At 40.6% G+C, this 17,144-nt stretch overlaps 1 protein-coding gene across 2 annotated transcripts in view; it reads left to right on the plus strand.

Moving 5' to 3' along the window:
* tsu (40S ribosomal protein S12 homolog tsunagi) overlaps window positions 1-17,144 on the plus strand; it is an 82,085-nt gene that overhangs the window by 32,363 nt on the left and 32,578 nt on the right. Inside the window, exons 3-4 of one of the 2 annotated variants that reach the window (XM_067151739.2) lie at window positions 14,207-14,343; window positions 14,423-14,551. In XM_067151739.2, coding sequence (XP_067007840.1) covers window positions 14,207-14,343; window positions 14,423-14,551 — 266 coding nt within the window. Of the gene's footprint in view, window positions 1-14,206; window positions 14,344-14,422; window positions 14,552-17,144 lie in introns of those variants that run through there. The other variant, XM_067151738.2, reaches the window with a different exon arrangement.

Raw genomic sequence — 17,144 nt, forward strand, 5'->3', positions numbered from 1 at the left:
CACCAGGCAAATGCTGGGGCTGTACCTTAATTAAGGCCACGGCCGCTTCCTTCCAACTCCTAGGCCTTTCCTATCCCATCGTCGCCATAAGACCTATCTGTGTCGGTGCGACGTAAAGCCCCTAGCAAAAAAAAAAAATTTTTCATCCCATGCCCGGACACTTATGACGTAGTAGTAAGATAAGAGTCTAGCGATGACAACTGAGACATCGTAAATAATTCGGCTGAATAATTCCATGGAAATCTGCGTTATCGTCTTGGATTTCACTTCGTGCGCAATAACACAGGAGCCGGCCCCATGGTGTAGGGGTAGCGTGCTTGCCTCTTACACGGAGGCCTCGGGTTCAATTCACGGCCGGGTCAGGGAATTTTACCTGTATCTGAGGGCTGGTTCGAGGTCCATTCAACCTACCTAGCCGGTATTTCCTGGCGACGTTGCCGATAAGCGATAACTTACAGCCTTACGTATTTCAAATGGGAACTCTTAATATGTAGGTGGTGAATAAATAGTACACTGTCTCGCGACCACGTTGTCAAACTGCCGATAGCCTACCGGTAAGCATAATATGTAGGTGGTGAATAAATAGTACACTGTCTCGCGACCACGTTGTCAAACTGCCGATATTCTACCGGTAAGCCATGCGTCGTACATATACCGGTATTATTTATTTATGCGTTGTGCAACATGTCGCAAACGTGACTGTGTTGCCAAATTGCCCATAAACCATACACATATTTAAATTGCGCATCCATGTGCAACTTACGTTGCAGTTCCATTTACCTTTTAACCAGATTAGTGAACAAAATTTGGACGTGCGACGATTATGTAATTAAAGGTTTAAAGTCCGATTTTTGTATTGAAAATAAAGGATGCGACGATTACGCGGTGGCGACGATTATGCCGTGAAATACGGTATGTTATGTAGTAATCGGAACAAAAAGTGGGGCCATAGATGGGTACAGAGTTTTAACAGTGTAGCTCTAAAATATGTTCTTTTCCAATATTCAAAGCATAAATTGCTTTACAGTGTCTCATCAGTAGAGATGAGAATTATAGGCACTAAAAACAGTTAAAATAGGCAGGCATACAGGCTGTTAAATTAGCCAAAATAGGCATTTAAATAGGCACTAATGTGACAAGAAAAGATTACTTACAATTAATAACACACTCAATTACTACAAAAGGAATTTACAAGCAACGTTTCAATGTTTTTCCAGAAACAATCTTGTTTTCCTCTCATGCATAATGTTTTTTGTACTGAGAGAAAGATCTCTCAACATCGCATGAAGTGATTGAACAAAACTTCAGTCAAGTCACTTCATCTGGTTTTATTTCGATGACAGCGGCTGCTTTCCCAGAGGTTCAGACAAAACTTCCCTAACCTCTTCCACAATCCCGAATGACTTAACCAGGGGGCATGCCACTCTTCTCCAACCTGGTGACTGCTCCCGGCATCTTGTTGAAAGGCTCCGGTTTATGCAGGGGCATATCAGCTCCCAACATTGCGGTGCATACGTCTGAAGAAAATGGTTGTTGGTTGCTGCCCAAAGTGGGCTGGTAGAAAGGTTGCATTAATACAGATTTCTGTACTCGTATCAGATGTATCGCAGTATTTCTAAGTTGATCTAAGTGGTATTTTTCTCACATTTGATCTAAAAAGTAATAAAATTGCCATAAATTACATTGTTCCTACATCTTTAAATTTCTACAGTTGGGCTAACTGGCAATAATGTTTAGTATATATCATGCATTTGTTTCATAAAAAAGGGACTATTAGAGATGATGTTTCTAGAAGTACAAAACTTTAAAGTAGGAACAAGGGAATTAGTAATTTACATGGAAATATGCCCTCAAGGACTTTCCGTTCTAATTTGGCAGTATAGTGTTGAGTTCACCGGGTGAAAAATATAATAAAAGACGTGAAACGATACCGGAGTGGCGTAGAGGAGAGATCCGTCCTTCATGCTTGCCAAGGACCAACGAAGCTGGCCCTAACAGTATTCTTACTTATATAGAAGAATGAAAGCGAAACATAGACACTACAGCACAGTGGTAGTCAGAGGGGTGAGGTTTAAGGTCTCGAAAAAAGAGAGGAGAATCTTAAGGAAAATTTTAGGACCACAGAAAAATGCTGATGGGGAGTGGAGGAATAGAAAAAATGATGATCTCTACAAATAATCCGAGAAAATCACTGTCACCATTCGAAAGCAAAGGCTAAAATTCTATGGGCAACTAGAAAGAATGGATTAGAAACGGCTAACTAAGAAAATATTCAAGTACATCACTGGATTGAAAGCTTCGACAAAGTGGGTAGAAGAGGTAAATAGATATGCAATAGAAAGTGGACTTACAATGGATATGATTCACAACAAAAAAGAATTTAGAAGCCGAGTGGACAGCATCAAAACATTCCAGGAGAAACCACGAAAATGTAGACAGGTTCAATGCGGTCCATAGGCAGCCAAATTCTGCAAAACAGCAAAAAAGGCAACGCTACGGTGATAATGACACGCACAGACTACACTCGGAAAATAGAACAATTACTCACCGATTCTACATACAGGAAAATTAGGAACCCTACCAACCGCATTAAGAACAAACTCCACACACTAGTAAAAAATTCCAGTATCCCAGCCGAAATACAGAAGAAACTGATATCCTCGGACCCGATACCTCCAAAATTGTATGGCCTTCCTAAAATCCACATAGAAGGCATACCTCTGCGACCTATCGTGAGCGCTATAGGCTCTCCCACGCACGATATCGCCCGTTACCTAGCTGGACTACTTCAGCCACATACAGGAAACACTGAAACCTACGTGAAGGACTCCTGACATTTCATCCAGCTCCTTAAGGACCAATCAATTGAAAGTACGGACCTATTAGTAAGCTTTGACGTCGCGTCACTTTTCACCAAGGTGTCGCTAACAGAAGTATTTCCGCTATTAGACCAGAAACTTCCAGAAGACCTGTCAACACTAGCTAAAGAATGCCTTAGTGCCACTTATTTCTATTTCAACGGGGAGTTCTACGAACAGACAGAAGGGGCCGCGATGGGGTCGCCACTCTCTCCAATAGTAGCAAATATGTATATGGAACACTTCGAACAGAAAGCCTTAGCTACATCTGCCCTGAAACTGAAATGTTTTCTCCGCTTTGTGGACGACACTTCTGTAATCTGGCCTCACGGGAGCAATAACCTACAGCTATATCTCGACCATCTCAACTCCATACACGTAAATATTCAGTTCACCATGGAAATAGAAGTAGACGGAAAACTACCGTTCCTGGGTGTGCTAGTAATACGCAACCCCAATGGGACGCTGAGTCGCGCAGTATACAGGAAACCCGCTCACACAGACAGGTACCTACAGTACACGCCTCGTCTCATCATCACCCATCACAAAAGCAGGCTGTCCTAACATCACTAGTGAACAGGGCCATAGCGATATCTGACACAGAGCACCTCGAGGAAGAGAAAGAACACCTCACGGGAACCCTTAGGAAAAATGGCTACTTGCTCAATAACATCCGACGAGTCCTTAAAGAATCGGAAGAGAACAAAGAAAAGGCTGCTGCAGGAGAAAACAACGGGAAAGAAGAACTGACCCGCCAGAAAACAGCGATACTGCCATACATTCAAAACACTACAGACAGGATCGGCAAGATACTGGACAAATACAACATAAAAACTATCTATAAACCTCACCGTAAGCTAGCCCGTTATCTACCACCACCAGTAAAGGACACAATAGAACTACAGGCCCCTGGAGTGTATCACATTGAATGTAGCTGCGGAGCTTGTTACGTAGGTGAGACAAAACGTCTGATCTCCACCCGCCTAAAAGAACATATCCGTCACACCAAGAACCAAAACACAGATATTTCAGCAGTAGCCAAGCATTCCTACGAAACTAGGCACGGAATATCATTTGTGACGCATACTCTCCAGAATTCTCGCGAGACAGCCAGGGCTTACGTCAGCCAGAAAGGCTAGGATATAAAAGGCCAAGATCAAGGCCAATCTAGTAGTGTAATTTCTGCCTGGGAGACTGATTACCTCGGATCGAGTAGGGGTATTTCAGTCGCCTTGACAAAGAATACTGCAACGTATTCGAAACGTCGGCAAACTGTACGTGATATGCGTACAAGTACAACACGGTTCAACCTATAAATTAAATTGTTCCGAGATATCTGTGGAACAGCAGAGGTGAAAGAAGGTGCGGGGGTGAACAGGTCTCAGGCTACGAAATTAAAGTTAATTTAAAATTTAACAAGGTTATATTTTCTTTTCAATATCAAGAAATAACAAGCATGGCAGGTACAGAGTAGCAAGGCAACAAAAGTACAATTACAGTATTTACAGGGTTTGGGCTTCGAGCCCCGAACTCACAATCTTGAGCAATTAGCTCAGCTTTACCCCAAAACAAGTTTCAACAGAGGGGCAGAAAACCCCATTCATGCCCAGGAGCACTTGCTCCAAATTACACAGTAAAACCTCCTTGAGGTGCGCAGAAAACAAAATTTTCAAGAAAGAGCAACTCGCTCTCAAAATTTAAGCCTGTCAAAGGCCACACCAAATTCCACCTTCAAACTGTCCTCTAAGGACATAAACACAGGGGTAAAATACCCAACCTACTGAGGCCTATTAAGTGAGAAAAGGTTAATTACATGGCCTCTAAAATACCAATTTGAGAGGAGGCGATCCGCACTCCTAATACATTTGTTTAAAACCTACTTGGCACTAGGCCGTTCTTGCAAGGGCTAATCCCATACTAAAGAGGTGACTTATAAAAGGAAACAATTTACATTACGTTAAGGAAGAAATGGTTGTGAAAATAAGTTCACCTCAATGCAATATGAGTGGGAGCTCGAGAGGGTTAAGCATTCTCTATCCCAATTTTTTTAGTTTAAAAAGATAGAATTGAAACTAAGTGTCTTTACATTTTAGAGGAAAGTTACATGGTGAAAGGCTTCGGACCTGCCCCGAGAGTTAAACTGCTGAGCTAGCAAGAAAAGAAGTAATTAAACGGCCATTACCTTGTTGTTGAACTGCTGCCCGAAGAAAGAGGCGCTTCCCGCCCCCTGCTACGTACTTTACACTTTGAAAGTTGGTACTGAAGTGGCGCAGAGACCCGAAAATCAGCAGTTTATATACTCTTGTGGAAAGTTCGAGGCGTTTCAGGAATGAAAACACCCGCCCACAATCATTTTATTGGATAACCAAGAAAACCCCTACACAATATGAAGAAGAAACACATAATTGGTGGAAAATTAATTCGAGAAATTCGGGATTGGCTAAATTCAAAACAAGGGGAAAGAAAGGGTTAATATTGCCAACTTAAACAATGACTGAAAGAAATTTAACAAAGAACAAACTTATGAATTCAAAATTTCTCCAAAAACATAGTTCTTTCACTTCGCACTAGGGTGCACCATTGTAGTTCTTCAGTAGTGTCCTCTAGAAGAGAATGTTCACACTTCTTACTACAGGAAAAACAAAAATACGTCGAAAACGACCCAGTTCAGAAACTTCAAAATTTCCAAGTAGTGACATCTTCTGAGAAACTTGAAAATTAATACAGTAGATAAAGTTCAGACTTCCTCCAGCAGAGGAGTTTCAACTGGCGCAAAGTTTGAATTAGCGGCGTGGAGGTGTACCGCCCGGTACATAAATAATTCTTCATATTTTTTTTTGTGCAAGTTACTTTACGTCGCACTGAAGCAGATAGGTTTTATGGCAACAAAGCGACAGGATAGGGCTAGGAGTGGTTAGAAAGCGGTCGTGGCCCGAATTAAGGCACAATCTAGGCCCAGCGTTTGTCTGGTGTGAAAGTGGGTAACCTGGGTAAACAATCCTCAGGGGTTTGAACCCACTATCTCCCGAATACTGGATACTGGCCGCACTTAAGCGACTTCAGCTATCGAGCTCGGTTCACAATTTTTTAAAGGGAGTTTTAAAGATTGCATTTCAGTTGAAAATCTCTATTTTCACAGGAAGAATCACAGTTCAAAATGCCGATTTAATTTTCATCCATTCTGTATTGTTTGGCCAGATGAGCTATACCAGATGAATGGAGATTTGCTGTAGTAGCCCCTGTGCATAAAGAAAGGGTGATAGACATAAAGCTGAAAATTTCAGACCGGTAAGTTTGACATGCATTATATGTAAGCTTTGGGAAGGCAGTCTTTCTGATTATATTAGACATGTTTGTGAAATTAATAACTGGTTCGATAGAAGGCAGTTCGGTTTTAGGAAAGGTTATTCCACTGAAGCTCAACTTGTAGGATTCCAGCAAGATATAGCAGATATCTTGGATTCAGGATGTCAAATGGAGTGTATCGCGATTGACCTGTCTAAAGCATTTGATATGGTGGATCATGGGAGACTACTGGCAAAAATGAGTGCAGTTGGACTAGACAAAAGAGTGACTGAATGGGTTGCTATATTTCTAGAAAATAGATCTCAGAGAATAATAGTAGGTGAAGCTTTATCTGACCCTGTAATAATTAAGAGGGGAATTCCTCAAGGCAGTATTATCGGACCTTTATGTTTTCTTATGTATATAAATGATATGAGTAAAGGAGTGGAATCAGAGGCAAGGCTTTTTGCGGATGATGTTATTCTCTATAGGGTAATAAATAAGTTACAAGATTGTGAGCAACTGCAACATAACCTCGAAACTGTTGTGAGATGGACAGCAGGCAATGGTATGTTGATAAACGGGGTTAAAAGTGAGGTTGTGAGTTTCACAAATAAGAAAAGTCCTCTGTTTTAATTACTCCGTTGATGGGGTGAAAGTTCCTTTATGGGGATCATTGTATCTCGGTGTTAATATAAGGAAAGATCTTCATTGGGGTAATCACATAAATGGGATTGTAAATAAAGGGTACAGATCTCTGCACATGGTTATGAGGGTGTTTAGGGGTTGTAGTAAGGATGTAAAGGAGAGAGCATATAAGTCTCTGGGCCGACCCCAACTAGAGTATGGTTCCAGTGTATGGGACCCTCAACAGGATTACCTGATTCAAAAACTGGAAAATATCCAAAGAAAAGCAGCTCGATTTGTTCTGGGTTGCAAAGTTTGAGCTGGGAAGAATTGACAGAAAGAAGGAGAGCTGCTCGACTAAATGATATGTTGCATCACTAACATGTATCCGAACATCCCAGTTCCCGAAACCATCAGCATCATAAAAAACAACCTCTCTGAACACAGTGGACTAAGCAAAATATAAATTGATGAGTTTATTAAACTATTAACCTTTATATTGAACAATAATTACTTCACGTTCAAAAACAAGATTTACCATCAAAAGGGCTTAGCTATGGGAGACCCTATTTCTGGTATTCTAGCGAACATCTGCGTGGACAACTTAGAACACAATAAAATAATAAATTCCATCAATGATATTCATCTTTGGCTCCGCTATGTTGACGGCACACTAGTTATCAGCGATAAACAGTGCAATAGCAGCGACAACATCCTCACATTCCTAAACACTTTAGACAACAGCATAAAATTCACAAAAGAAGATGAGGACAACGGCTCTATCAATTTTTTAGACATCAACATCACACGAATGGACAACGCATTGGAGTTTCGAATACGCAGAAAACCCTCCTTCACCCCACTAACAATAAACAATAATTCTTTACACCCAAACTCTCATAAACAAGCCCCTTACTACAGTTTAATATACAGAGCTTTAAAAATTCCCCTTTCACCTACCAATCTAAAAAAAGAACTTTATTACATAAAAGATATTGCCAAGTTCAACGGCTTCAACACCAACATGATCAACAAGATCATCAGCAAAGTAAAACTAAAATTAACAACAAAACTTTCCCCAATAAAACCCAATAAACACAAATACGCAACTTTAACATACACTAATCCAGTCATGCACCAGATAGCCAACCTCCTAAAAAAGCACGAAGTCAACATTGCTTTCAAAACAAACCAGAACATATTTTTCAACCAGAACTCTGTCAACCCAAGAAGAAATCACTACGCGAGCTCAGGTATTTACAGACTCACCTGTTCACAATGCAACTCCTCGTACATCGGACAAACTGGCCGAAGCTTCCAAACCCGTTATTTAGAACACTACAATGCCCAAAAACATAATAAATTTTCCGCAATGAGCACCCACATGAGGGACACTGGCCACCACTTCACCACAATAGAACAAGACTTAAAAATCCTAAAAAATTTGAGAAAGAGAGACCAACACTTCACTAAAGACAAAAACCTCAACGAGATAATAGATATTAAAAAAAAACCTTTATGAACAAATTCCCACCTTACTACAAAAAATGAATTTTCAAGGCAACAACTTGTCTAAAATCTTCAATACCTTATTAACTAACTCACCCAGCACGTCGACAATTACCCCCCCCCCCCTACCTCCCAACCTCCCCCTTTCCCTCCAGTTCCCCCACACACAACGACGGCAAGCCCATACATCCTCCCACCCAAGCACCTCCCCCTCCACCACGACCCCACCGATACAACACGAGAAATAAAAACCACTCGACCTTCAAAAACACAACAATACCCAACACAAGCAAATAACATTCATTGCATTAACAAAAATACATCAATACTATCTGCGTAACGTTCGAGTCCATATATCCCCCCTCCCTCTTTTTATAAACCAACACTATATCAACAAGCAGTCCCAATACACAACAAGCTCGCCCCTCCACTCTACCTTCCTCCATTCTGACAGCTCACCTCTGCGCATGACTCCGCCCATGCCCCTCCCCCCCCAAAGCTCTCCACCACTCCCGCCGCCATTGCCAACCGCATGTGCTTATTACCGACTGAGCCTCCTTCATAGTGCACCAATACTCATCAACAATTACCTCTCAGCGACACATCAGGTATGTAACATAACATTTACTCTTCATTACTTACCATAAACCTTTCTTACACACCAACTAATACTATTAACATCTCAATTACAGATAACTTCCACTTCATACAATAAAACTTTCAACAATACGCCAGAACCCAGCGCACATCGGCACGAAAATGGCGTGCCACTACGGCTCCTCTTCGCAGTCAGAATGAGAAGATGCCTCATCCCAGCTACAACGCTCTGACTCTGCAGTTACCGTATACATTCTAATCTCTCCACCGCAGTTCACAACACAAGCAACTCTATTCTATTTCACCAGACCAGCAACAAAAAAACAATAACTTCATCCCGAAGTCCATCATACTTTTTCCACGGAATAATATCAGTTTAGTCTCGCCGCATCTCACACCGATGTCTTCACATAACATTCGAAGCTACAGAAGTCAACTAAAAGAATAAGCGAAAGTTTCAACCCGCAACATATTCCTAATAAGCAATTACCTACAAATAACTGTAATCATTGTTGCCATTCAAACGCACTGAATACCCATGAGTCTCCATCCACACTGACCAGTCTCCGTACCGATCTCGGTGCTGCAACCAGACGACTTTCAGCTTGAGTCCTATAAAACCTCATTTGGCTATGGAATATTTCCCTACCCCCGGTGATTTTAACTAAGATAAACCACTCTGCATATTCTGAAATGTCAATGCTATATTCTTCTTCCAACCTTTAAAACCACAGGACGCACTTGGTACTAGATTTTTTTATATCCTTGCTCACCAAGCTGCTTTTGTGTAAATATGTATATAAATTGTAAAATTCTCAACTGTTCAATTGGACAATGTAAATACTGTATAGTTACCAACCATTGACATTAATTTTTGGTTACATTGACGCCGAGCACTGCACCCTTTCTCCCCTGATTGTTATAATGTAAATATTTTTAAAAACCTTATTCTCAACTGTTCAATTGGACAATGTAAATACTGTATAGTTACCAACCATTGACATTAATTTTTGGTTACAAACATTGACGCCGAGCACTACACCCTTTCTCCCTTGATTGTTATAATGTAAATATTTTTAAAACTTTATATTTTCCTATGATTGCATCAACTGTTCTCCAGAGCACCACTGCCGAACTCTACTATTTTAATTTTACGCATTGGTGCCGACTTCTTATTCTATAAACCTGTATGTTCAACCATCACTATTGTACAACTGTTTCTCATGCTTAATTTTTGTAATGTGTATTAATAATATGTATTAATTTGTGCATGTCAACTACTAACCAGGTACCTGATTTTTGCCTTGAGGAGATAATTTGACTGATGATGCCCTCAATGAAGGGCGAAACATGTCTCAAGTGGAATCAGTAATAAATTCCTAAATTGTAAAATTTATATGTATTGAATAGGTGACAAAACAAACCTTTTAGCATCCTACATTAAGTGGTATGTTCCGAGCTGTCAGCGGAAAGATGGCATGGAATGACATTAGTAGACGAATAAGTTTGAGTGGCGTTTATAAAAGGGAAAGATCACATCATCATCCTAAACCATCTCCAGTTTCCCGGGTGTGGTATATGAGCCTCCTCCATCTCATCCTGTCCTTGTACCATTCTTCCTCCACCAACTTGTCCCAATCATTACCTCTCAGCAGTACATCACTCTTAACTAAATCTATCCATTTCCTTCGTGGCCTTCCCATGGGTCGTCTTCCTTCTACCTTTCTGTCAAATTCCTTCCTTGCAGTTCTGTTTATTGGCATCCTCTTCATGTGACCAAACCACTTCAGTCTTGATATCTGAATCTTATTGAGGAGAGAATCATCTATTCCTACTTCATCTCTAATTTTCTCATTCCTAATCTTGTCTTTCCTGGTTTTCTGGATCATAGAGCGTAGGAATTTCATTTCAGCTGCCTGAAGTTTGGAATTATCTTTATTGGTCAGTGTTGTGGTTTCGAGACTGTACATAAGAATTGGTGTATAACAGGACTTGTACAATGTAATTTTTGTTTTCATGGGTATTTGCTCATCCTACAGCAGGTGTCTTACCTGGTGGTAAAATTGTGTTGCCTTATTGATTCGATTGTTCACCTCATGTTTTGCTAGGTTGTCATTTGATATAACGCTACCCAAATATTTGAAAACTGGCATGCTGTCCAGTTGAGCTTCATTTAACTTGACTATTGGTTCTGTTCCTTCCCCATACTCTTTCATCACCACCGTCTTGGTCTTGCTGATGTTTAAACCATATTTCTTAAACTCCTCATTCCAGCTTTGTATTCTCTCTCCCAATTCCTCTTCTGAGTCACTCCAGATTGCAACATCATCTGCAAATGTGAAGGCTTTGATATCTCCATCTTCTTTCCTTTTAATTGATTTCATTACTACATCCATTACAATAATAAATAGAAGTGGTGACAATGAGCTGCCCTGCTGCACTCCTCTCTTTGTTTCAAACCAGTCCGACAAACCACATCCTACTTGAACACAGCTTCTGTTCCCACTATACAACATTTTCACTTTGTCTATGAGGCTGTCTCGCACTTGAAGTTCTTTCATGCATTGCCAAATTCTTTCCCTTGGTACACTATCGTATGCTTTCTCAATGTCCAAAAATATTAGAAATAAAGTCTTGTTCTTCTCCCAGTATTTTTCCATTAGCATCCTAATTGCAAATATAAGGTCTGTAGTTGACCTTCCTGGTCTGAAACCATACTGCTCTTCTTCCAAAATTGGTTCAACAATATCTCTGATTCTGGTCTCTATTATTTTTTCCAATATTTTCAGGACATGAGACAGTAGTGTGATACCACGGTAGTACATTTTCGTCAGCTTCCTTTCTTGAACAGAGGTACAATGATGCCCATCCTCCAGTCCTCAGGAATAGTATTTTCCTCCCATATCTTGTTGAGCAGTCTGTAGAGCCATTGGATTCCTGGAATTCCTGCTGCTTTCAGCATATCTGCACTTAGTTCATCTATGCCCACTGCCTTTCCTTTCTTCATGCTCTTGAGCGCATTTTCAACCTCAAGCCATGTAATTGGTGGTTCAGTTGTGGTTCCTCGACTTGGTTCTCCTCTATCCGTTGTTATGTTTTCTGTATCTCCATTCTGCGGCTTTTCGAAATAGATCTTGAGTTCTTGTTTGATTTCTCCCTCTTTTTCTGCCAGAGTTCCATCATCACGTTCTATTGCTTTCATGGTCTCTTGATCCCTTCGCTTGTTTTTCACTACTATGTATAGCAATTTCATATTTCCTCTACTGTCCTCTTCCAGTTTGTCTGCAAACTCATTCCATTTCTTCTCTTTTTCTTCCCTTACAATGTTCTTTACAGCAAGTTTCTTGTTCCTGTATACTCCTTGAAGTCTTTGTATTTCTTGTTCTTTTCGTTCTTGTCCCTGTTTTTGTTTTTCCTTGTCCAGTGCCTTCTTTATTTGGTTTCTTTCTTTCACCGCTGTTTTCACTCTATCATTCCACCATGGTGTCTCCTTTTTTCTTTTGATAGAACTTGTAACTCCACATAGGTTTTTGGCTTCTCCCACAAAGGTGTCTTTGAAGGCCTTCCATTCTTCATTAACGCTGGTTACTTCACACTTCGGCAAACTCTGTTGAATCCTTAGTTTGTATTCTTCCTTTATTTGGACTTCTTGCAACTTCCAAGTTTTAACCCTTGGTTTTTTCGTAATAAGTTACTGCGTTTCTTTTGCCTTATGTTTGAAAGATCACAATATGAAAATGAAGTTGGAATTCAAGAGGACAAACTGGGGCAAATATTCATTTATAGGAAGGGGAGTTAGGGATTGGAATAACTTACCAACAGAGATGTTCATTAAATTTCCAATCTCTTTGAAATCATTTAGGAATAGGCTAGGAAAACAACAGATACGGAATCTGCCACCTGGGTGACTGCCCTAAATGCAGATCAGTATTGATTGATTGATTGATTGATTGATTGATTGATTGATTGATTGAGAGACCACCAGCGTTCTAACTCCTCGTTCAGTAATTTAATGATTATTTATATTTTAGCAATATACAAGAATAATTGATAGTTCACCACTAATACAGCATTGCAACAAAACAACTTGCCACAATACATAAATTAATAGGCCTATATATGCTACAGTCAAATGTGATCATAGTTCTCAATCACAAAAAAAAGATAAGAGGAACAAACGAATTTACTTCCTTACTGCAAGCTTGACAGACTACACATCCATCCGTTGTGAAATTGGGATCTCAGTGATCCACTGCTTCAGCCAGTAGGACTTCGACGATTTTTCTTTGGGCATTGCCGCAAACACACTTCTTTTTTCTTCTTCCACTTCACAATAAATCACAACACGTTCTGAACATAAAGTGTACGTGTAAAACGGTTTGCATCATTAGGGAGGAACAGGACATATGGGTTGTGCAACATAGTTCGACATTGACTGGTTCTCGCATGTCTTAGGAGGTTGGAGGCTTCAAGGTCAAGTCGTTCCTTGTCTCTCCTGATGGAAATTTCCCTAGAAATATTTCTGGTGACTTCTGAGAATTCCTGTTTTTGTTCATGGGGTAAACAGATATTGAAAAAAGATAAGATAATTCTGTCGAGCACACTAGCTAAAATATAATGCACTGGAAGAAAATCGGCTTTTTTAAAATGCAGTCAAAAGGCATCAAATAGGCATTTATACTCCTAATAGGCACGGACCCCTGAAATAGGCATTTATAGGCACAATAAAACCAACGAAATATAGCTAAAAAGACCCTAAGCGGATTTATACCTCAAAAGCCTACGTTTTTTTAACACAGGAATAAAATAGGCAAATTCCCATCTCTAGTCGTCAGATTGTGGTCCGGCTAAATGGTTTGTGTGCTGGCCTTTGGTCACAGGGGTACCGGGTTTGATTCCCGGCAGGGTCGGGAATTTTAACCATCATTGGTTAATTTTGCTGGCACGGGGGCTGGGTGTATGTGTCGTCTTCGTCATCATTTCATCCTCATCACGACGTGCAGGTCGCCTACGGGAGTCACATCAGAAGACCTGCACTTGCCGAGCCGAACGTGTGCTCGACACTCCCGGTGCTAAAAGCCATACGCCATTTCATCAGATTGTGTATAATGGATGCTGTTGTTTGTATTTTGATTTAAAATAATATTATTTGAAATATCACAAATCTCTCTGAAAACTGTAAAAGTAGTTATTGGGACTTAAAGCGAATAACATTATTTATATCACTAATCTGATGCCTGATAAATAACATGAACGGGAGTTTTCTTAAGGCGAGTTTAAACTTTTAGGAGGTAGTGTATTTGGAAATGAATCTTACTTTGTTATTGCAGCTGTTGAAGGCTGGATCCTGTTTGTAACATCGGTCCATGAAGAGGCACAGGAAGATGATATCCATGATAGATTCTCGGAGTATGGGGAGATAAAAAATCTCCATCTTAATCTGGACAGACGTACAGGATTTTTGAAAGTAAGTTGTTTATAAAATAAGTGTAATTTTAGGTTCCTTCTCCAAGTTATTTTATTGAAATTGTTTTTCTTTGTCTTAGGGTTATGCATTAGTTGAATATGAAACCTTCAAGGAAGCACAAGCTGCAAGAGAAGCATTGAATGGAGCCGACATCTTGGGGCAAACTATTGGGGTTGACTGGTGCTTCGTTAAAGGACCCAAGAAGTAAGTGTGTTGAAGTTGCTAATAGAACTGTCATTACTCATACGCATTTAGGATTGAGTTAGAGAGCCAAAGTTGAGGGAAATATTTGAGACACATTCCCCTAATCAATACTATAAATTGTGTATTCTTATTAAAAGACAATTAAATTATAGTGGGACATGTTTCATCCCTTCTTCCAGGACATCTTCAGCCACTTATCAAATGAGCACCAATTCCAAAAAACACAAAAATATATATTAAGTTAAGATGATGCAACACAATATAACTGTCTAATTACAACTATATCACAATAACAGTCGTATATCTTTCATTAATAGTGTTTGAAGACAAGATCCTCATCAATGTTAAACAGTCAAATGAATCCTTGTGGGGCTATACACCGACTTAGCAAATGTCATGGAATAGTCACCTAATAGCGTGTGGGGCCTCCTCTGGCCCTGCGAACTGGAGTGAGACGCCGTGGAAGTGTGTCGACAAGTCCCTGGTAGTCCTCTGGACGCAACTGACACTAAATCGTTTGCAGAGTGGCCGCCAGTGCTGGTCTGTTAGTGGGTGCAGGATCCAGGGCACGGAGCCTGCGTTCCAGGACATCCCAGATATGCTCGATAGGGTTCATATCGAGGCTCCTGGGTGGCCATGGCAGACGTTGGACCTCCGCTGCATGTTCTTGGAATCATTCCCGAGTGATATAGGAGCGATGTGGAGGCGCGTCATCATCTTGAAACACTGCAGAACCGCCTGGGCGCTGGAAGGCCAAAAATGAGTGGAGATGGTCTCCAAGCAGCTCAACATACCGCGTACCATTCAAAGTCTCTTCCAGATCAACTAGGGAGCCCATTCCATACAAGGAAAATGCACCCCAGACCATAACAGAGACACCAGCGCCGTGGACCACACCTTCGAGGCAGGCGGGATCCATCGCTTCATGTGTTCTGCGCCATACACCTCCCATCGGTATGGTGCAGTTGAAATCGTGATTCGTCCGACCGTATCACGCTATGCTTCCTACAAATTGTCAACTGGGAGACGTGTCTAGCACAGCCTGTGTTGAATTGAGCCGTGATTTGTTGTACGGTTGCCCGTCTGTCACTACTGACAATCCGTCTCAGATGTCTCCGGTCAGGGTCATCGAGGGTGGCTGGACGGCCGGTCGTTCGTCTGTTGTGGACGGTGACACCCGCATTCAACCATTCACGATACACCCTGGACACGGTTGATCGTGTGACGCCGAATTCCCGCACCACTTCTGAAATCGCACTTCCCATCCGTCGGGCACCAACCACCATACCCTGTTCGAACGGTATCAGCTCACGACGACATTCCATGTTACACCTATCACATGCACAGCCACTGCTCACAAAGTCTCATATACAACTGCCACTGGCACAGGGGGTGTGTGGTGCGCAGACAACACACCTGCGCATCAGTGCTCCGCTATCCCATGACATTTGCTCAGTCAATGTAGTATTAACGCAATTTACAATTGTAGCACAATAGTTCACAAAATCTTTTCCCTTAAAAGTACACCGTAGGTGTACATGTTCAGAATACAGTATATTGGAATGTTCTAAAATGAACAGTAATCACATTTTTTGTGGTTTTTTTTTTTTCCCATAAAATTATTTCATAATGAAAAGCCTAATTTTGATGTTGAAGGAGAGTCCTAACAATATGTAGTTCTATAGGCTAATTGAACATTTTCAAAAGGTACAGTAAAATTGCTCCCAGGAAATACCATATTTACTCGCGTAATTTCCCCCTCCTTTTATAAACTGTTTTTCGACCTCAAATGGGGAGGGAAAATTAAGTGAATCTAAATTAAAAATGGAAATGAAAAATTTTATTACCTTATGCCTGTTGCTCACTGTCAAATTCAAGTTTTATAAAACATTTGATAAAACTTTTCATAAAATAGGACATGTTCTATTCCGTGAAATTAATTTTACGAAACGAACCAATCAGCGAAGCTGACATCACAATGATGTTGGCGCTACGTGGCGAGAAGATTATTAAGCTCGATTATAAATAAACACATCTTTCTAAAATGGCAGGATCCGGGTGGACTAAGGAAGCTGTTAGTGTTTTACTGACGAATACCAGAAGTATCCTTGTTTGTATGAAGTTACAACACCACTTTACCACAACAGAAATGCAAGAAGAGAGGCAGAAAACACAATCGCCGAATCCCTATATGAATGCTGGTCTTCTAACCTCAGCTCATTTTCGACCAAAGACAGCAATCCTCTACCTTCTTCTCTTCTTTTGATCCAATCCTGAGTCCAGCATTTCCTGGCATTTCTTTTCCTTCCTTTTTACCACTGTACAACATATAAGTGCAGCTAAAGCAGCAGCAAGTTTTACTTTGTTGGAGCCCTACTCTCAAACACACTGTAAGTTGAACAGCTGATTCTTGGTTTAAAAGTTTATCGATAGATGGCAACACATACAAATCTTAGTTCAGAAGTGAGTTCATAGATGGCCATCCTGATGCTTCAACGGATTTTTTAAAATAATTTTACCGTGAGCAACACAACTTGTTTTTACCAAAATTTTATAAAATTAATTGTACAACAAATTTTACAAAACATTTTACTGTG

Source organism: Anabrus simplex, chromosome 7 (genome assembly GCF_040414725.1).
Source record: "Anabrus simplex isolate iqAnaSimp1 chromosome 7, ASM4041472v1, whole genome shotgun sequence".
Lineage (NCBI taxonomy): Eukaryota > Metazoa > Arthropoda > Insecta > Orthoptera > Tettigoniidae > Anabrus > Anabrus simplex.